A 21,932-nucleotide genomic window follows, 5' to 3' on the forward strand; every position below is an offset into this window, starting at 1 on the left:
TGAATAGCCATCTCAGAGTGCTGAAGTACCTGAAGTACCTAAATAGGATTTTTCTCTTGTTCTTCTCTGGTAAAGCTTCAAGGAGATGCTCACCCATGCACTGTGCAGTACTGGTAACATCACTGCTGATCAGCTAAAACCTTGAGCTTTCCATGCCTTCTTTTCAATTACCAACAGCTTCAAAGCAAGTAAAAATACATGAGGTTCATATTCTTGTCCTTCTCCATTTCATCCTGCCTAGAAAACATGGCTGCAGCTACTTTGTTTTTTAACATTACAAAAATGCAGTGTATCCCATGGGACTCCATCTATGACAATAGCCCATTTATCTTTATAAACAGGCCTCATAAATTCACACAGGAGCAAAACTTGTGATCAAATTACCCTAGCATAACAAGTTACTGTGCACTGGCTGAGCAGCAGAGACTGTACAGGAGCTGAGACTTAGGCTGTACCATGTGATTTCTTTCATCAGAAATGCCTGTTAGAAGCTTCCAACCACTCCTGTCATGCCCGCATTTTACACAGTCAAGCCATATACACAGGCTGCTGTGAAACTGGAAATGCAGAGGCCAACACAAGACTGAAAGGTACATTACCTATCTATATTACCCACTCTGGTCTCAAGGAGAGTATAGATACACCTCATCTCAGGATATCTGCAACTATTTCAGCCCTAAAAACTTCCAGAGACCATTTTTCTAAATATATCAACAGTTGACAGGACTTTATTTCCTCTCTCAATGAGCTACCGAGGTATGTTTGATCTGTTTGCACTTTGGTAGATACCCTGAAACTCCAGGGGCAGGAATTTCCTCAGGCATACATGTAAGTCAGGGGAGCTTGTGTAAGATTACAGGCATTAGCTATCACAGGCGACCCTATAGGTAGCTCATTTGGTTAGAGCACTGTGCGGATAACACCAAGGTTATGGCTCAACCCTGAATGGACCATTCACTTAAAAGCTGGACTTGATAATCCTTGTGAGTTGCTTCCAACTCTGAATATTCTGCAATCTGAAAATTGTGGCTCTGATCAGGTCATCAAACTGCTGCACATTCCCAGCAGAATGGGCTGTTCTAGCCAAGATAAAGCAGGAGCTTGAAATCTGAGCTCAGAACAGCAGCAGATTTGTCTAGCAGGGACTAAGGGCATGTCTTTCCTGCTGAGACAGCTCTAGTCTAGTCTATCAACCACAGAGGTCCCAAAGCTGTACAGCCCTGAGTGAGATGTCTAGTGAAACACTGGGGAATTAGCTTTGTGTTGATCCTATGTAACCATGGAAAGCTCAGCTGCTTTCATTTTCTTTACCAATGGATTCTGACATAACTTACCTGCCTTTCAGAAAGCAGAGAGGTAAAAATGTGGGAAGAAACCAGTGGATTTTCAGTATCTGAGTGATTTAGCCAGCTCCCCTCAGCAAAACAAGTCCAAATCAGTACCAAAACCTGCTTTTTAACCTGGTTCTTTAGGTGTGTGCAGGAGCCAGGACTCAAAGGTTTGCAGTTGGAGAGGAAGAAGTTTAGGACAATGTCTAGATGAAATTTTGTCAGTGAGTAAAATATTTAAGCAGTTAGTTCAGTACCCCAAACAAAGGTAAATCTTTTACCTGACACAAGTGAAAATTTGGCCTACACTGAATCAGGGGAACTGTAGTGTCAGCACCAGAGTTCTCAACAACACTTTGTGCTGGCATACCTCCAGCAGCACACCAGAGCAGGGCTGCAGCTCTCCTGCTAGTTTAGAGCATCTGGTGTTATTTATACAATATGTTCCCATGAGAAACAAAACACTTCCCCTAAGCTTGGAGGGAGCTCTTCAAAATGCCAAAAGATGACGGAAGACCAAAGACAAGGAACTGTATGATACTATTCTGTGCTGACTTCTCTCATGGAGTGAAAAAAGGCTTGTGCACTCAGCCAAGCAAAGCACACCATGAAAGTCACGTCCTCGGTGGCAGCAGGATGGCTCATCCTGTGTGATATCCCAGTGAGCCAGCTGAAAGGCAGAGGGGCTAACTCTGCCTGGGGTACTCTCAAGACGGCAACAAGGCCCGATATTCTCCCCACAAACCATGTCTCACTGGGGTCGCTCCCTACATCTATTACAAGTGGCTAGTGTGAGCATACCTATCCACCAGACATACTCAGCAAATGCAGCCAGAATCTCAGCTTTTACCTTGGAGAAAATGGGATAAGGCTTGCTGCTTGCATCAAGTAGCACCTGGAAGCACTGATTTATTTGCAGCTAATTCAGCTAGATTTGATGCACAGTTGCAAACCCAGTTAATTTGAAGTTTGACAGCCTGATGGTCCTAAAATACATATAAATATTTTTCTCACATGGTGCTGGGGAATTATCGGTGTATCCTGGGTTATCAGGGTATTCTGGGGAATATGGAGATACTGGGATACACTGATAATCCTTATAGAAATGAAGTGTTTGAGTAAGTAAGATGCAAACCAGTCTCTAACACTATGTGTTGCTAACAAACACACTCAAAAGGCAAAACAGGTCACACAAAACCACATAAAATCTGCCATTAAAAAAATAAAATTTTATTTGCTAGAACAGTCTTGTAATGCATTTACCAGACTTGACTTCACAGAGGTCAAGGGAGTATAACTATTTTTGTCAAAGATTAATCTGAGTCCTGGCTGAAGCTAGCAATCCTGATAATACGGATTTAAAAAAAGAGACTAAGACATGAAAAAGGTTAGTTACCTAAATCTTCCCTCAAACAGTAATAGGACAGGATTGACATCCCAGTTAATTGCACACTAAACACTGTTACATATTTGGTCTTAATTGACAGGACTTTTCTCAAGATCCATGGATAAACCCTCCTAAACCTCTCCCTGGTTTAAGACTGCACAGCCAACTGTTCCCCACATACTCGTCTGTTCACATGTGACCTCTGCATGCTCAAGAAAGGTAAGTTTTGTGAAAAGAGAGAACACGTGGCCATCTGAATGAATGCTCCAGCAGGGAGGGACACTGCCAAGCTGACTTCAGCTGACCCATTACATATCAGATTCCAAGTCCATCTCAGTTTCATTTTGGGAACAAGCTTTCCACATCTGCCCAGTGGAACAGAAGCCTACAACCTATGGAACAACTCCTCCACTCACACCTGCCCTCAACTCAAGCCGCCAGGGGCTAAAAGATGTCTTGAGCCAGAGATGGCACTTGGGACATGTATGAGATTCCCTGGTGTGACTATCCTTCATCCATCTGTCCAATCCCTTTGAAACTGTTCACACACCTTGGTGTCTGAGCATCTTTCATCCAGGCATGCTAGAAATGGATGACGTCTGGTGTGGATGTGCATATGGCTGCTAAACTTGTTGGATTATAAGAATTTTATTGAGGAACCCAATCTTTTCTCCATTATCAACAAAAATAAAGAATTATTCCTACTCTTTCTTTTTTGCCTTAGGTCAGAAAACCAGTTATCTTAAAACTGTGTTCAGCCTGATCCTACTTGCAATCAATCCTTCAAATTATCTAATAAAGGCCTTCATTAAGATTATTGTAAATAATTGTATGATATAGTAATTTTAAGTCAACAAGTATAATGGAAACCATACCCTTTCCAAAAACTTTGATAACATTTTCTGCAATAAGACAGCATCAATGAACAGTTTTCTCAAGGGAGTGTATGGCAGTGGGAATTTATAAAAATACAAAACCAACACTTCACATACTGAAAACATGGGGAACAGAAACAGTACTTAGAAGACCTAAAAATGTAAATGCAGATGCGAAAGAACATGTAAGTTGGCTTGCAAGTGCACCTTAACTAGGGAGCAAACAGAGACTGGACCAACAACAACAGCAACACTTTTTCTTCCCTGGGAAGCTCTGTGAGTAAAAAGGACTTTGACAGCCCCTGGCATGAGCGCTCAGAAAACCGCTGTGCCTGAAAGAACCACAGCCAAACACAGATGCAGAAACAAGGAAGGATGAGGACAGTGACAATACCACTGCACCAAGCACATACAGGACTGCCATGTCACAAGACAGATGCTGCTAGGCCTGGGAAGAGCTCAGTCAACAGTTAGCACACAGAAAATGTGCACTTCTGGGACAGGCTCAACAAACAGAACATTAAAGGACAAACTGGTTACAGCTGTAATGCTCACGCAAGTACAGCAGAGGCTCTTCAGTAAAATACAAACCCTCAAAATCAAAAAGATGAAAACTAAAGCTGGACTTTATTTTTCATCTGAATTTGTTGATGAAAACTAGAACTCAGTCTTCAGAACAGGAAGGTGGGTGACAGGACTGCAGTCCAATTCTAAGGTGTGAAAGGAAGCTGTCTTCCACAGCTTCTGCAGGCATATGCCTTTAAGGTGTCCAGACCGGTCACAACTTTTTTGTCCAAGGGAAAAGCTGGCAGCTACAGTCCCATGCTTTGGGTTCTGTAATGGCAGTAAGTAGTAAGCTCTTGGGATCAGGCATCTGACAGAGCCACATCATCAGACCACCATGATCCATCACTGTAACTCTGTCAAAACTTGAGAACGTGCAGAACAAAGCTTTGCACAAGGGCACCCAACTCCTGATTACACCAAGGCCATTATCACTGCCCTGCTACACACTCCTTACTTTTGGCTGAGCTTTTCCAAAAAGCTTCTGTGTGTTACCTTGAGTGGCCACTGATGCCTGGCACCCCTCAGCCCGCTGACAGGGCTATGCTCCTCTGCAGCAACAGTGCACTCACCCAGAGCTGGAGGATCTCAAGTGACATGCAGTGCACCTGCCAACCAGCCCACGGGCTCAGCACTACCTGCCAGTGGACAGCAGGATAACCCAGCCTAGTGCACTTGCTAGAAGTTAGCAGGATAAGCCAGTCACAAGAGAGCTCAGAGCAGTGCACACATTTCACTGCCCAGCCCTTGCTCGCTGAGTGAAAAGGGAAGTGCACAGGCATGCTCACACTGTAAAACTGGCAGCCAGACACTTGCAAGGAACCTCCTTGGAAGCAGCAAGGGCAAGAAGAAGCCACATGTGCCACCTGACATATTCAGTTTCTGCTGTGTAATATGCTTAGCTAAGGACATATTTGATGGCAAAATCCAGCTAGCTGACAGGCATACAGAGTGCAAGTGCAAGGGATTTCAGAGCCCAGACTGTTTGAAACAAACTCCCCACCCTTCTGAAGGCAGAAACGGCCTATCATCACTATATGCCACTTTCACTGAGGAAAGAACCCTAAAATTCCCAGAGAGGTAAAAAGGTCTTAATTAAACTGTAATTATTTCAATGAATATGCAAAGCCTTAGTTATTTTCAGTCCCACCAGCCAGCCCATTCCCCATCCTTGACAGCTAGAAGTGGAGTCTGCAGGTTTGTCTACATATAAACCGAAAACAAAAACAAATCTAGGTCACAGACTACAGCAGCCAAAAATGCAAATAGGATCACTTCAGTTGTTCCAGCTCCAATTCATGTGCACCAAACCCTGATGTTCCCATCACCTGAGAAAAGAAGGCTGGTCCTAACAAGCCTGGAAGTTACACCTGTGGGGCAGCAGGTTACTGCAAGCAGTGTCCCATCCACCTTGTTTAGCAATAAAATGGTCTGCTCCTCTGTCAGCTCCTTCATCAAGTAACGGCTCTTTGCCTTGCTGTGCTCCAAATTTGGACCTAAATTACAGATTTTAATCTCTTCTTTTCAGATTTTGTACTATGTGCCTTTCCTTGCTTTTTCCTTCTTCTGGAATCTCAATTATTGTCATTGTCAAAGATGAGCCTGAACCAAGATCTTGTGAATGGAAACTGCCAAAACTGGCCTCATCATCCCAGAAATTAAAGACCACTATTGTAACTGACCAACCAAGTACAGCAAAAACCTCCTTTACTTGAAATGACTAGCACAAATCTCACCAATTTCATATTGTACCTTTTGCACCTCAAAGGTTTCAAGGCATCACATCCCTGAGAACAGGAAAAAATCCAAACCAACTAATAAACTATGTAACGAAGCAATGGTGTCTTTGCTTCCTACTTTCCCCACAAATAAAGGCTTTTCCTAAATAATAACTTTGTACAAGGGGTAATCAAGGGTGGTCCTTTCACCCAAGTGGGCACAGGGTTTAAGCAGCAAAAATTATGCTACTATTATGTCAGAAGGGCTGTATTTGCAAAGCAGGAGTCTACAGCTCTCACATAGTTGAGAGACTTAAGTTAGTGATCCAGAACCTGGAAGTGCTGGGAAAAGCAAGAATCTCTCAGCACTTTGCTGCTTGCAAAGGCTGTTCTTTGAGTAGAAACATAAACACATAATGTCCTAATTAATACAAAATGATCAATGTAGAAAATTTTGCTCCATTTCCTATCTGTAATGAGCTATATGAGGGACTGGCTGAAAGATGGAAATGACAAGACTTTCAAGTGTTCAGTGCCAGATTTGGAGACAGGATTTCATGAGCAGTCAGCCCCTTTTGGCCACTGGCTTCCTATTGCATCCCAAGCATCTTTGAAGACTGTGTCTGAATATGCAGCAATGTATTCAGATGCTCAGTTAGGAAGAATGCTGTGACAAGGCATGACCACAGGAAAGTCATGTGGGGAAACAATTCTCAAATCAAGAACAGGTAATAGAATCTTTCACCAAGTGTCCCAGTACTGGAGAAGCCAAACTGGCCAGGGTCATGGCTAGGAAGTCGTGATGGCTGGACAGTGTTTACACACTTAGCCATAGGTCCATACAAAGGGACATAAGAGACATTCTTGTGTTCAAGCAGAGACCAGTTTGTGAGGAATACCATCTTGGACACCACCTTAGTGCACCAAAGCAAGTGCCTGGAACAGTACAAGAAACAACACTTGCCTGTCTTCTGAGCCAGTCTTAAACTGATGTTCTTGACACTACTGAAGCCAGCAGCAAAACTGTTTTGGGCTGGAGCGCTAATGCCCCCAGTAAAGCAAACATGTAGGCATATGCATAACTGGAAAGGAACAGCTGGGAAAGACTGACTCCATGCTGGAAGTCAGCAGTGGAAAATCGTACATAGCTAAAAAGTCCAAACACAGCTAGGAATGGGACCTATGCAGGGTATTGCAACAAGAGAGGCACTACCCAGCAAAGAAGGTGGAGCGGCAGAACAAGTCTGTAAGACAAACTAGGATGGAAACAGCATGAAAGAATAAAAATAAACGCCATGGCATGGAGGCAAAGTAGTCTTTATATATTCCTGAAGTTGCACAGAACTTGGAACGAGAGGGATTGAGAAGGCAGTAAAGTATTTCACAGATTGTGTACACATCATCGTGTACTGAACAGAAATGATACTTTTATGATTTGGCAATGTGGGCAGCAGCCTGAACTGAGCAAGAACAGAGAGACTTGGCAGGTAAAATAAGAGAGTCATAAACCAAAAGCCTTTGGTACAAAAAGCCAAAGAAAAAAGAGCCACTTGAGAGGCACTGTTGGCTGTTGTGCGCGTTTTTGGTGGTTTTTTTGGTTTGATTTTTTTCACTGTTCCCTCTTCATAAGGAGAAGGAAGTTACTAATACGGGTTTGCCTGTACTTTGCAGTTACAGAGCACTGTGCCCAGGTAGACAACAATAAACTGTTCCAGACCTTCACCTGCAATAACATACACCAACAAGGCCTTGTTCAATGGAATGGATTAGAACAGAGACCTAGCTAGTAACAGTGTATGGCTTGGAAGTGGCTTGGGAGTCTGCCTTACCAGCCAGAAGAATAATTTGTGATGTGAAAGAAAGAGTAAACCCTATGCAGAAACAAACTGAAAACACTGACCTTGTTTCTCTGCTAAGTAAATAAGTTCTCTGTAGTTCTGCTGTAAGAAAAAAAAGCATCTCCCTAGATGACATCCAGAGGGACCTTGGTAAGCCTGACAAATGGGTCCACAGGAATCTCATGCAGTTTAACAAGACTTAATGACACGTGCTGCACCTGGGTCAACCCCCAGCATCAGCACAGGCTGGGGGATGAACAGGTCAAAAGCAGCCCTGTGAGAAGGCCCTGGGGGTCCTGCAGGGTGAGAGGCTGGACATGACCCAGCCATGGGCACTCCCAGCCCAGAGAGCCAAACATGTCCTGGGCTGCATCCAAAGCAGCGTGGGCAGCAGGGGAGGGAGGGGATTCTGCCCCTCTGCTCTGCTCTGGTGAGATCCCACCTGGAGCCCTGCATCCAGCTCTGGGGTCCCAGCACCATGGATGTGTTGGAGTAGGCTCAGAGGAGACCACCAAGATGGATTAAAAGAAAGGAGCACTTCTCCTATAGGAAAAGGCTGAGACAATTGTTCAGCCTGAAAAAGAGAAGGCTTCGGGGTGACCTGTAATGCACCTTCCAGTATGGGAAGGAAGCCCACAAGAAAGACTTTTTACAAGGGACAAAGGGAAATGGCTTCAGAGTGAAAGACAGTGGGTTTAGACTAGATATTAGGAAGAAATTCTTTACTGCGAGTGGTAAGGCAGTGGCACAGGTTGCCCAGAGAAGCTGTGGATGCCCCACCCCTGGAAGTGTTCAAGGCCAGGTTGGATGGGGTTCTGAGAAACCCGGTCTTAGTGAAAGGTGTCTGTGCCCATGGCAGAAGGGATGGAACTAAGTGATCTTTGAGGTCCCTTCCAACTCAGGCCATTCTGTGATATTTCTATGATATTTCTTGTACTGTGTTAGACTATTCCTTATGGATTTTGTTCCACTTTTCCCAACCTAAGTTTCTAAGTCATGCCTGTGTGTTTGCTTGTTTGAAAAGCAGTCACAGGAGTGGCCCAGTAATGGGAGTTTGCAAAGAACATCACACCAAAGAAAATAATTTTCAAAGAGCCTATTTGTCTGGTTTCTGTTAAACACCTAATTAACTCTACTGCCTGTACAAACAGACAAGAAAGCTCTGAAGTCAAAGACTTACATGATTGCCAACCACAAGAGTTCACAAGTCAGTTTCTGAAACAGCCATGAAATTGGCTCAGAAGCCCAGAAATCATCTACCTCTGGTTCTCCTTCTCCTTGAGCTGCCTGTATTGGAAATCCAATAGTGGGCAGGAGTGGAGGCGTGAATTTGCAGTGCTGTAGCTGCTGCAGTAAAGGAACAGTACACTCCTTCCCCGAAAAGTGAGCAGGCATGGGAGGAGCTGCAGCCTTGTGATGCAAATGCACACCTCCACTAACCTCGGGGCAAACACGGGGTATGATTTTCCCAACTAGAGGCAAGTTGCTCCTGCAGTTTTTGTCTCTCTGGCCTTGTCAGAAGGCTGGGTAATTCTGGATGTTGCAGCTCTGTGTCCTTTGCCCATGCAGCTTTATGGATCACTTGGTATTTATCCCATCTGCAAAACAGCACAAACACAGCTGCTCTTTGAGGAAAGAAGGCCTAAGAGACAACACTTACATGAGCTTAGCAGGGACATGATTTGCAATCAAAATTTCTCAGTCTCCCTACCACTTTCTTACAAGGCAGTGGAGAAAAATGCCCATGCCTCCACTTCTATCATGATAAACTTTAGGGGCAATGCCAGCAAAAGAAAAACATGGGCAATAATGTCTATAAATCCTTAACCAGGTAAGTGGTGGAAAAGAAGGGACTTCCCAGTCTATTCCCAGATTAGCTGGGAGCAAACAGCAACAGCATAAGGATTCAAAGCACGGTGTTAAGCAAAAGATTGGAGATGCAAATGAGGTTGTGTCATGGGGTGACTTTACCTTTAAGATGGTTTTGGGAGCTAAGGAAGTTGAAGCTGCTGGTGGCTGATGGGAGTCTTTTCTCCTGACCAATTATCGGTCATTTCTAAGAATTGACAGCAGTTTTGACCATTGAAAAGTGAGATCAACTTGTGAACACCCCCTTAAGATGAGAAGTCAGAGCTCTTTTGCTCTTTTTGTGTTTCCTGCTTCTGACAAGGTAACAAGGCTCTGTCTTGGCCTCCCCCCGGACAAGGCCGGACAAGGCCGCAGAGGACGGAGGTGGGGGGGGGGAGAAAGAGAAACGGAGCCGGCCGGCTTGGCTTAGTTTGTACTTTCTGCTGCTGGACTGAAACCTGACACTATAAACATCTGCAGCTTTTCCAAGACTTTAATTCTTTTATTACCTGGATAAAACATACAGATTACTCCTTTTTCCCAGAGAGACAGAAAGAGAGAGAGAGAGACAATCAACATGAAGAAAACAGTGAAGAAAAGAGTTAAGCTTCAGAAGAGGTAGAGAATAAGGAGATGCTTTATAAGCTGTAATATTTTTCTGTTAAAGCTATGGAGATGGACAATAGTGTTCTGAAAAAACTCCTTTAATTCATTACAGAGTATATAGGGAGGAATAGAGTGTTCTAAGTTTGGATTTTGAGCAAAAAATAGAGTAATTGTGATATAGTGAGGTGCTGGAACAGAGTGAAGCGAAGATTTGAAGCCTTGGGGGCAATGAGAAAACTGTTTTCCAGCGCAGCTCACAGAGACAGATGAAGAGAACTTTTGCCTTTGAATAACTCCTCCTTAAAATGACATCCCTAAACTCATGGCCCATACACACCTCAGAGTGATGTGAAATGGGAGGAGTGAACTCTGATGACAGATTTCCGGGCAGCTGACATCAGAGAAATAGAAAGCTATAACAAAAATAGTTTTCTTGTGAGAAACTCCATAGATTAGCAGAAGAAGACTTCTGTTTCTCTACCAAGGCTGATGAAAAGACTGTAGCAGGAATTGGGACTGTTTTAAACACCAAAGTTACAAAGTTTTTTGTCTCTATGTTGTCATGTAAATGAGGGAATGGTTGGGTAGTGGGAGATAAAAAGGGTTTCTGGAAGTTTATTCTGGTGTTTTTATTCTTGTAATTTTGTTAATAAACTTTCTTTATTTCCTTTTAAGTTTTAAGCCTGTTTTGCTCTTGTTCTAATCCATATCTCACAGCAAAAAAGTAAATAGCTTTTAGTTACTGCTTTAAAACCACGACAGGTTGCCAGCTCCAAACAATGGAAAAGAGAAGTGAAGAAGCCCTGCCTGCAGTTAAAGACTGCTCAGGTGATGAGCTGTTGTGCATTCCCTGCACCATGGTCCCCCCACCATCGTTGTCTGGGGTAGCAGCATTCAGACACTTCAGGCATTTGTCCTGAGCTGCTGTCCCCGCCCTCCCTTCTCCTCCTTCCCTTCCAAACTGTACATCAGTGACAGGACAGGCTTCAGGATGCAGGGGAGAGAGCAGAGCATCAATCAAAACTCCCCAGCCCTATGACTAAAGGTCCTCCCATCTTGTGCTACTAGGGCATACTGCAAAATGCAGGTCTTGATTATTCCTAAGCAAATGCCACTTCCACTCCCCAAACTAGCACTGCCCTGCAGTGAAGGTACCACACATGAGAGAGCAACATTATGCCTGTGATCCCACTGGGCAGAGACAACAACAGACATTACTGCCTGGTGTATTTTATTCAGAGAGAAGCACCTCATCCAACCCATGGACAACATAGAGGTCATTCTGCTGCATGAACACAGTGCTGAACTCCAACAGGTTTGCAAATACAACAGCATTTGCACAAGGGCCTGTACTAGTCTGTGAAGCTCCCTGAAGAAAGCTGTCTTGTGCTGACCCTTCCCTGGTAACGAAGGGAAAAAAAAAACAAACCAACAAACACAAAAAAACCCCAACTTTTCCCTTTTCCCAGTGTGGATGTTGGGCCCCTATTTCTGAGGGCATCAAGATATTCATTGTGTCGCTTTCCAACTAGCAATTACTTCTCAGCACTACTCACAGCATGCCTGCTTTCCCCAAGTAATCACACCTTTCTTTTTAACTTGCTATTACAAAATCAAGTTTGGACATTGAGGCCCAGCCCTGAGATCCTGAAGGGCAGCCCAGTCAGGGTCAGAAAGCACATCCAAAAGGTCCAGTGTCTCTGAGGGTGGAACATACCCAAGGAAGAAATCAGGGGGTCTTCCCAGGCCGAGCTTGGATGAATTCATTTCTGGCCTGATCTCCTGTGCTAGCAAATTCTCCTGAAGATGCAGGCAAAGGCAGGGGCTGCAGGGAGCAGACACAAGTCTCTGGGTAGAAAGCACTTACCCCACGCCCCAGCCCATGCTGTTGCTGCTGCGATATCCAGCTCAGCAGCTAGCCTGGCACCCAGAACACCACTCCGCCTCACCTGGGAGAAGTTTAGCCCATTGAGCGGGTGGCACTGCTCTTCTACTTTCTCCACAGCGCCCGTTTGCTTCCTCAGCCGCTCCGCTTCCTGGGCCAGGAACAGATCCAGGACAGGCACACCTCGTGACTTGATGTCTACCTCTGTCAGGGAGTTCACCATCAGCATCACCCAGACCGGCCTCTTCCGCTCCCAGTTGCCAGCAATGGCATTGAAGAGGTAGTCAGCATACAGCCCTTTGCCCCGCTGATCTGGGGTCATCCAGGATGGCATCATGAGCTTGACATACTCCAGGTGCCGCTTCAGCCGGCGGTAGATGTCATGGGGCAGCACATCTTGGAGGTTCTTCCCCTGTGGCAGGAGTTGGCAGCTGGTGAGAGCCGAGATGGTGTAGGGATCAGTGAGATCCAGCTCAAAGTACACAATGTGGCTCTGCTGGAAGGCTTTCTTGGAGTTCTCTGGGATGAAATCCCAGACACGTGTGTATGGGACATGGATGGTGCCAAAGAAATAAGATGGGGGATCTCTCTTGATTGTCCACAGGAAGGAGTTCAGCTCATTTTGCTGGGAGAGAGGGAGATACAGCTGAGTAAGTACACACATTTATGCCAGGCCACTGCAGCAGAGGGCTTAAGGAAAACATGGTGCCAAGCCAGCGGGTCACCTGGCTCAGCAGCTTGCCAGCATGGACTTTTCCTAAAGTGACTTTGTTCACATAAAGTCCTCTTTGACCATTGTTTTTCTCAGGTCCTGCAGTAAAAATTCCACTTTCATTAAATAAAAACATAAGGATATTGGCATTGGCTTTCTCCTCCTGAAAGGTAACACTGCATCCTCTCAACAGTAGCATCACCTGATACATTATCTGGGTATCTGCCAAAAGCAGCAGCAGAGCGTAGGCCTAGCACGCCATGATTCAAGCACACCACTTACCCAACTTCTGCCTTTCATCAAGTCAAAAACTGGCATCACTTTGCTAAAGCAAAGCAGGACAGCAAGGTTTCTCCCACTTTTACCTCTCATTTCAGCACAGGAATGCACATTTCATCAAAGAAACTGCTGTCACACTCAGAAGGTGGCACAGCATCACGGGTGAACTTCCCACTTTGAGCATGCTGGTTTTGGTTGGGGTGGAGTTCATTTTCTTCACAGCAGCTGGTATGAGTTTTGAATTTGTGCTGAAAACGGTGCTGATAATACAGAGACGTTTTTGTTACTGCTGAGCAGTGCTTGCACAGAGCTAAGGCCATTTCTCCCTGTTGTATGACTGCAAGCATGCATGCTGAGGGTGCACAAGGTACTGGGAGGGGATAGAGCCAGGAGAGCAGACCCTAGCAATATTCCATACCATATGGCATTATGCTCAGCACAAAAAACCAGGGAGGATGGGGAGGGGAGAGAGGGGACATTCAGAATGATGGGGTTTGTCTTCACAAGACACTGCTATGCATGACGGAGCCTGCTTTCCTGGGAATGGCTGAACACCTGCCTGCCCCATGAAGTGGTGAATGAATTCCTTGTTTTGCTTTGTTTGTGTGCATGACTTTTGCTTTAGCTACTAAGCTGTCATTATCTGAATCCAACACTTTCACCCTTCCAGTGCTCTCTCACAACCTCTCCTGCATGGAATGGGAATTTAATGAGTGCAGTGCTTGGTGGACAGCTGGAGTAAAACCACAACAGCAAGACACCAAGAAAATGAGTAACACAAAACACAGCTGGCAGGCAGAGTTGCTGGAGCAGGCAGAAATAAAGTTTTGCACATGGCAGACAGACACCCAGGAAAGACCCCTCACAGTCCAGTACTCATTCTTGAGTATCAGAGAAGAGCATGCAATACCTTGGAAAATAAGTGAAAACATTTTTCTGCAGGTCAGACTTGGCCTGTGGTATCAGGGTATACACTTGTAAACACAGAGGAATGAAGAAAAAGCATGTTTGTTTTTAAATTAGCTTTTATAATGTCACAAAACCCACAGCCATCAGGAAGTCAGAATCAGATTTAAATTTGTTCTGCTGGAAAATACACCTCACAGCATCACCTGAGATACCTCGATACAGGGTTGTGGTGTTCCCATGGGACAGAAGAGCAGACAGGACAACATGGATCCTGCTTGAATCCTTCCAACTCACTTTACAACAGCAGCAGGCACAGCTTTCATCACCCACAGCACCCCACTGTGCAGCAGTACTTACTGGAGCAATGGGCACAAGCGGTGTCTGTCTGCACAGACAGGAAGAGGTAGCCTTTGCATGTCTAAGTAAGAGAACAGGCTTCCAGATGCACTCAAACATCTGGTCAGTCATGAGCCAGCAGATAACTCTAACCTCAGCACTGGGGCTAACTGTGCATGTGGGCTGATCTAAGAAGCTTGCCTGACTGCCAAAAGCAGAACAGGCTGCTGGGAGGAATCTACTGGAAGCACATTGCCTATAAATTTCTGACCCTAAAGACTCAGGGTCAGAAAGGTTAATCTTAAAGACTGCTCTGCAACAGCTCATCCCAGACAACCTTCTCCAGCAGCTCTGTACATCAAAATCAGGCCACAGATCAGGCAGCACTTTGGCAAAGTGCTACCACTTTCTGTAGTCCACTTCGCCTGCATGGACTGCAGAATATAGAATAGCCTGAGCTGAAAGGGATACAAGGGATCATTGAAGTCCAATTCCTGGAGCTGCTCAGGAGAGCCCCAAGAGCATTGTACAAGCCAAATATATTCCAAAGGGCTTTTCAGACTGTTCTGCAGCATATCAAGAGTCTGAAGAATACTTCAGACCCTGGCAACACCATTCTACAACTCCAAATCCTACAGGAAATGGAATGCACACTTAAATTACAGAGCACAAAAACTCTCCTGAAGACCATAGGAAGAAGGGAGAACAAACATGAAGAAGCACCAGGGGGTACAAAAAGATATAGGGCAACAGGTGAATAAAAATTAACATAGACCTGGGAAGAATATGGGAAAATTAATATGTAAAACAAGAGGGAAGATGACACAGGGCTCCCCCCCGACATTAGTCAGAAGGGGAAAATGGAAGGGCATGTTACTGTGGTGAGAAATGAACTGGAAGTAGTGGTCAGGCAGCATGGAGCTAGCCTGACTAGCTTTCTATCTAGTGCAAGTATAAAGACAGAGGAGGCACCTGGGACAGGCATGAGGTTAAGAGGTCAATTCTCCTTCTGTTCACACAAGTCTGACCATGTATGTGGGAGTGCACAAAACCAGCTATGACTCCAAGGAATTGTACAGAACACATGGTCACCAGCCAGCTTTTCAGCTCCTCAATAAATCCAGCAAGAAGGCTCAAGGCCAGATGACTGGTATCACATTTTAACATGATCATTAGCACCGCTCTGGACTGCACACAGCCTAGCTAGAAAGACTTGGCTTTATACTCTTTTTTTTTTCTCTGCTTATCCCCACGACTTTCCTAATCAGATACTGAAAGCAGAGAAATACTGCCAGCCACCAGTGGTACTTCTGAAGAAATAAAACAGGCCATCAGGCACAGAGTACATGAAGTCTTCCTTTAAAGAGCCTGTAGCACAGGCAGAAGGACAGCAGGCTGAGACATAACAGAAATTTTCACACAGTTCTCCAGAGCCTGACAGTACAAAGCAGAGCAGCTGAGCACTCTTGCTGGCACTTGCATGTCAAAAGGAGTAGTCATGAACTTGAGAAACCACCCTAAGCACCACTCAGACCTTCCTTCACAGAAAGCTTGGAGCAAGCATGAGGGGACAGAGAAAACTCAGTTTCTCACCACTGATGGGAAACTCCCCATACCCCAGAATCAGTTTCCGGGCACCAGCAAGTGATGGTACAGGAGGAGCTCACAAAGCTCACTCTCCCTCCAACAGGTGCCACTACAGCTGCTCCGGACATGCTAGTGGCTCACACCCCTTTGGCATTTCCATTTCCTTCCGAAGTGGAGACTGGAATCCCACCACTGCTCTGCCTCTGTGCCAGACCCCTGAAAACAGCCTCCTGTTAACTGCTCTGTGCGAGTGGGGAAGGAGCAAAACCCTTGGTGTGCCTGAGCAAGTCTGTTTCCCCACTGTACCTTCAGGCACTCCAATCTCCCTGCCCACCTCCTGGAGCTCTCACATGTCTCAATGCAGCTTCAGAGAGAGAAAAGCAAGGATATAATCTCACCCCAATACCATAAAAGGGAAGCTGTTAAACAGTGCTCTTAGCTATGAAATAGCACAGGAGCAGTGCCAAAGCTTGTTCAGCATCACACCATACACCATCACAGCAGCACCTCACTTCCCTGAGAGCACACAGTAGATAAAAGTGCTACAGCCCAATTTTCCTTTGCAGTAAGATCCTTTAACATAGCTGCTGCAACAAAAAAAGTTGCTTTAAAACAATTTACAGTCCTAGTGTTGTCCTGGAGGCTTACAGCAGCTGGGCTGTAAAGCTCAAGGAATTTCAGTTCCAGCAGCATGTAGCAACAAAAAGGTTCATAAATAGATGAAGACACATAGATACAGTATTTCTGTCCCCACTATGATTTTCAGGTGGTACTCAATGCATTACTCATCACGGGAATAACCCTGAGCAAGGGGAAAGAGCAGCAGTCTCACAAGAGAAACAGGTCTCCCAACTTGTTGCCACACAAAGGTCCAAGGAATCATGAGATCACGGTATTTCTGAATGCTCAGCACTACAGCATGGTGCCTCCTCCTCCTCTGCCTTACCTCCCCAGGTGAAAAAGCTTACACTGCACAGAGAATGCACTGGGACTTGTGGGGTCCACTCCCAACCACAAGACTTGGAAAGCCTCCTTCTCAACCAAGGCTGCACAGGAGACAAACTCCACTGTCCACTGAGGTGCAACAGGGACACACAGGGACAGACAACACTTCCCTAACATGACAGAAAAATGGTGTCAGCCACTGCAAAAATCTGAAAAAGCATGGTGCACATGAAGGGTATTTATTTCCTTGGGAGGTGAGGTTCCAGTTTTTTGATTAAAAAGCCCCAAGCCTCAGATTTTGTTCATTTTAACTAGCACTAACAGCCTGCTTTTGCAGCACTATTTATAGATCCGTTAGAGGATGCAACCTGTGGTCTTCAAACACACAAATACTACAGTGTTTGTCAGATCTCATACATCACTTCAAGTGAGGCAGCAATGATTCTTCTGGAAGAGAAGTGCCAAAGAAAATCAGAGAAAGTGTCTTTTTTTTTTTTTTTTTTCAGAGAAACTAGCTCAAATTGGGCTGAATGATGTACTAACAAAAGCAAAATAGGCAAACCTCCAGAAAACAATTCAGAAAAACACCAGGAGGAACAAAGAATTCATCTAGTGACAGCATTCCCAACATCTAGAAGGACATGGGAGATAAAAAACTAAACAGAAAAGACAGAAAGAAGGCTGTAGTGATGCAGGGAATGAAGACTCAGAGCGAAAGAAATCTGCTGTCTAGAGACTGAAGAACTGGATGGGAACTCCAGACACGGACAATCTACACTTGGTCTGCTTCCTTCTACATGAGTTATGCGTCCTTCCATCTTCTATCTCACCTATGTAAACTACACATTTCAAAGCACAACCTGTCTGCGCAGGTATGTGCCCTCTGTAGCTCCATTGTCTTTCAGGACCCCTAACATTCACCACTTGACCTCACCACCACACCTTTCAAACCTCAGCCCAGAACTGCACTGTTTCTCAATCCACAATATTCTCATGCCTTATTTTTCTTGCTCGCTACGGAAGCCAAAGCACATGGCATGCAATATATCACCCAAGCAGGCAGCCCTATAACCCTCCCTATATGGCTTCCTCCCTCTCTCTTATCTATCCTGGCATCCTATCTTGTCATGTTCCTTTATACCTAATTGAGGCAAAGATTTTACTCTCCTATTACATGCCCATGCAACTATGATAATGCACACAAAAATGCTAGCCCCATTTTTAATAGTACTTATCTCGAGCTTTTGCCCGGCTGCATTACTGACACTCTCAAACTCAGCTTAAGATTTAAAGCAGAATTCACTTGGGGATAAACACTGCACTGGCTACAGCAACTAAAAGAACACATCCAAAGTGCCAGAAATGAAAAATAAAGTTTTTTACTAAAAAGCTACAGGTTAAGAACAGACAAATGACTTGCTCTGCTGAAGAGCACATATGGGGAAAAGTAGCCATATAAATTAACTGGCCCTCTATCAGAAAAAACACATCATAAAATACTAACCAACTACAACACCAAGCATTCCACAATTAATCCCTGATTTCTGGCTTTGATTTTGCCAATACACTCCAATGTTAAGCAAAAGGAAAGAAGTACCAGACCATATTACCTAGTATCTGGAATACAACCCAAAAAGATTCCAGCATACTTTATTTTAAATTAACTGTTTTCAATGTCTTTTTTTCGAGAATGATAAGGCACAGTATTGGTTGTAGCTTTAACTATAATTTGGATTCATGATGAGAAAGCCCTCTGAAGTACTGAAGGGTCATTCCTTAAAACAGCAGTTTTTCAAGCAACAACACACATACTTTTTTTCATGGCAGAGACTGAGGCAACCTGACAAAAAGAAGAAAGACCTGTCTGAGAGAGGTAAGAAAAGCAATCCTATAAAGACCTAAAGTAAATTGAAAAGCCATCCGCGGTGATGCAGGAACAAGACAGTGTATTTTTCCTAAGGAGTTCATGTAAATATTCATAAGGATAAACTCAAGAGAGTTGTAAATAAGGCAGACACTGCCATTCCTAGACAGTGTGGTTATTACCACTGTCCTAATGACCCTCGGAAACGGCCTGCCTCTTCCAGAACTACAGGTGGTCTCACATTTTAATGACAGAGTAATCAGCAGATAATTACCTACCATTAACACATTGCACCTCCAGTCTTGCTAGCAACTGGCAGAAGTCCATTCAATTGTTCCTGAGAAAAACTTCCTGCATGTCCCACCCAACCTGTGAAGTTATCCATTTCCACAAGTACGACTTCTGCCCAGGAGCTGTCCTCTTTGTCCTCGTTCTCAACTAGCTCCTTGCAGTAGTTTCCTACCAGCCCACAGGCTTTTGCACCTTATGCCCTCAAGGAAAAGGGGGCATCCACTCCAAAGGCTTGACCTGGCTTTATGGCAGTGTCACAGCCGGCCACCTACAAATACAGCCGACAAACTGGTTCCAAGGAAATTGTAAAGACACCATCCCACAAGGCAGTGCTAGGCTCTGTTTAACTCAAGCTCAGGCAGACACCTCCAGTGAAGCACACGTAGCTTGGCATATGGCTGAGTCCATAATGTCCTAAATCCTAGGAGAAGATATTCTGAGGAACCAGCATGCTCACAGAGGCAGGAAGACCCCGAGAACAAGGGCTACATGTAGGTGCACGAGCAGGCGAGAGAGTGGAGGAAAGTCTCAGAGCAGACCTTTCTCAGTTGCAAGACTTTCTCACACCTACCCTGCAGTGAGCCTGCTGTGGCTCTGGCACTCCCCAGTGCAGCAGGTCTACACTTACTTCTAAGGGCTTCCAGTTTCCTTAAGAGCTGTGGTGGCGGAGTTAACCCTGCCTGGGAGGGAAGGTGAGGTGGCGGTACATATCCCAGAAGTACGTCAGGTCCAAGTAGATGCCAACAGACTGCACAGATGGCCTGTTAACACAAAGTAAGTTCAAGAAGGCTTTTCCTACATGATTTTTGGTACTTTTATCTTAGAAGCTTCAACGAGAACGACTTTTTCTGATTTTTCAGAGAAAGGTCAGACACCATCTACACAAGCTTCACACTGGCCATAACATCACCCCTAATCTGCAGCAGGGATCCTCTGCTGTGCTAACCACCCACTGAAACTAAGTCAGTGTACACGGCTCCTGGCGACTGCACTCAAGCTGCTGAGTTTAGGGGACGACCAAAACCTCACATAACGCGTCACCGTGTTTTCACACCGAATGGCCATTTGCTAGTCCGAACCTGTTCCAGCACGCTCGGCGTTCCTAAGTGGGACTAGGCGGTACCCCTGCATGGGATGATGGCAGCAAGTCGCTCCCGGCCAGTCCGTCTCCTGGAGAGCAGAGCAGCTCGTCCTACTCAGCATAGGGAAAAGATCCTGCTGGGGTTCATCCCGGGGTCCTCCTCCCCCGTCACACTCTTCCGTCAACACCCAGGGATGGCTGCACAGTCCCGAGCAGCCGCGGTGCCGCTGCCGAGCGCTTGCCGCCCGAGCTCGGCGCACCGGGCCCGCCTGACAGAGGGCCCAGCACGCCGCCCCCTCCCGTCACCGCACCCCGAGGGGACCGGGCCCGCGTTCCCCGCTGCCGGCGCGGGGAGGGGCGGCCGGCAGCGCACCCCGGGCGGCGCTTACCTTTCTGCGGAGCGGGCAGGCGGCGGAGCGGCCGTGCCGGGCTGTGGCCAGCAGGAGGAGGGAGCCCTGCAGCAGCAGCAGCAGCAGCAGCAGGAGCAGCAGGCGGCACAGCCCGCCGGGGCGCACCATCCCCGCGCTGAGCGCAGCCTGCAGACCGCGTCCCCTGTGGTTTCTGGTTTGTCCCCCCACCTTTCCCTGCTTCCGCACCTTCCGATATACTATTTTTTTTTACTTCTTTTGCCTCTTTTTTTTTTTTTTTCTTTTCTTTCTCCTCCCTGTTAGTTTTTGGGTTTGGCCGTCCGACTCGACCCCAGAACTCTCGCAGGAGCAGAGTCCCAGTCCCCCGGCCCCCGGCTAAGCCCTCCAGTCTCCCTCTGCCCCCTCCTCTTAAAAGGTCCCCTGCGGGGCGGGGGAGGAAGGGGAGGGCGCGGGCCCCGTGGCAGCGGGGCGGGCAGTGAGGGGGCAGCGGGGGGGTCCCGCAGTGCCACGCAGGGACCTCTCCTGGCCCCGAGGGGCTGGGGTGGCCGCGCCCCCGTCCCGCAGCTCTGGGCCTGCCCGCCTGTGTCCCTGCCCTTCATACGGCTCCACTCAAGTGAATGCAAAATGGAATATTGTGGTTCTTCACAAGCTTTTTTATTGTCCGTCGGCTTGAATTATTTTGACTTCTTGTTTAATGGGCGGCCGTTCCAAAGTTGTGCGTCCAGTGTGCTTTGCACAAGCAGTGCTCACAGCATCACCGAATATTCTGAGTTGGAAGGACCCGCAAGGGCCGTTGAGTCCAGCTCTTCAGTGATTGGCGTACACAGGGATCAAACCTGTGACCTTGCCGTTATAAGTACCATGCTCAAGTGTGATCCTTATATGACCAAAAATATGCTGAAGAATGTATCAGTCTCTAATAGTGAAATTCAGCCGTTCCTGCCGAAGAGGCTAGTGTTTAAATCTTCACAAAAGTACACCTTGCTGTTAAGCACAGTCTTTAAAATATCGAGAAAATCCAGAAATGTACCAGGTTTTAAGCCAGTGCAAATTAAAAGAATGAGCCTTCATAGCTCTCAAAATATTCAGTAGTCTCCTCATGATAATTTTATTATGGCATATGTAACTAATTCATATATAGCAAAGCTGTTAGCACTTTTAAGGCTTAAATTGGGTAAACCTTTAAAGTTAAACTGCTAAAGATCTCTGACTAAAGTGTATGGTGTTATTGTATGGAACAATCCTTCCTGCATCATTCCTACTTGTTTTAATTATTTCCCAACAACAAAGCCAGAATCTATTGAAGCCTTGAATAAAAAGACAGTAGAGGTCAAATGAAAGGTAAAAGGCATGCCATTCTACAAAGCAGTATCTTTTTGTTTAAGTAGAAGAATAAGGTGTTCCTTTTATGCCGCTCTTTCTCTATGATGAATTTTTCCATCTTTTCTCAGTATGATTACATATCATGTTACCTATTAATATAGTATATACTAGTAATGTATACTATTATA

The 21,932-nt window shown here is 45.7% G+C and overlaps 1 protein-coding gene across 1 annotated transcript in view; it reads right to left on the bottom strand.

Moving 5' to 3' along the window:
- The window catches only part of TRABD2A (TraB domain containing 2A), a 77,450-nt gene extending 56,784 nt beyond the window's left edge, over positions 1 to 20,666 (bottom strand). The window contains exons 1-2 of the mRNA XM_058826442.1: positions 20,443 to 20,666; positions 12,114 to 12,674 (exon numbers count right to left, since the gene is read on the bottom strand). Of these exons, the coding sequence (XP_058682425.1) occupies positions 12,114 to 12,674; positions 20,443 to 20,571 (690 nt within the window). The 5' untranslated portion in view covers positions 20,572 to 20,666. The remainder of the gene's footprint in view (positions 1 to 12,113; positions 12,675 to 20,442) is intronic.
- Between the last annotated feature and the right edge of the window lie 1,266 nt (positions 20,667 to 21,932).

Source organism: Poecile atricapillus, chromosome Z, assembly GCF_030490865.1.
Source record: "Poecile atricapillus isolate bPoeAtr1 chromosome Z, bPoeAtr1.hap1, whole genome shotgun sequence".
In the NCBI taxonomy this organism is placed as follows: Eukaryota; Metazoa; Chordata; class Aves; order Passeriformes; family Paridae; genus Poecile; species Poecile atricapillus.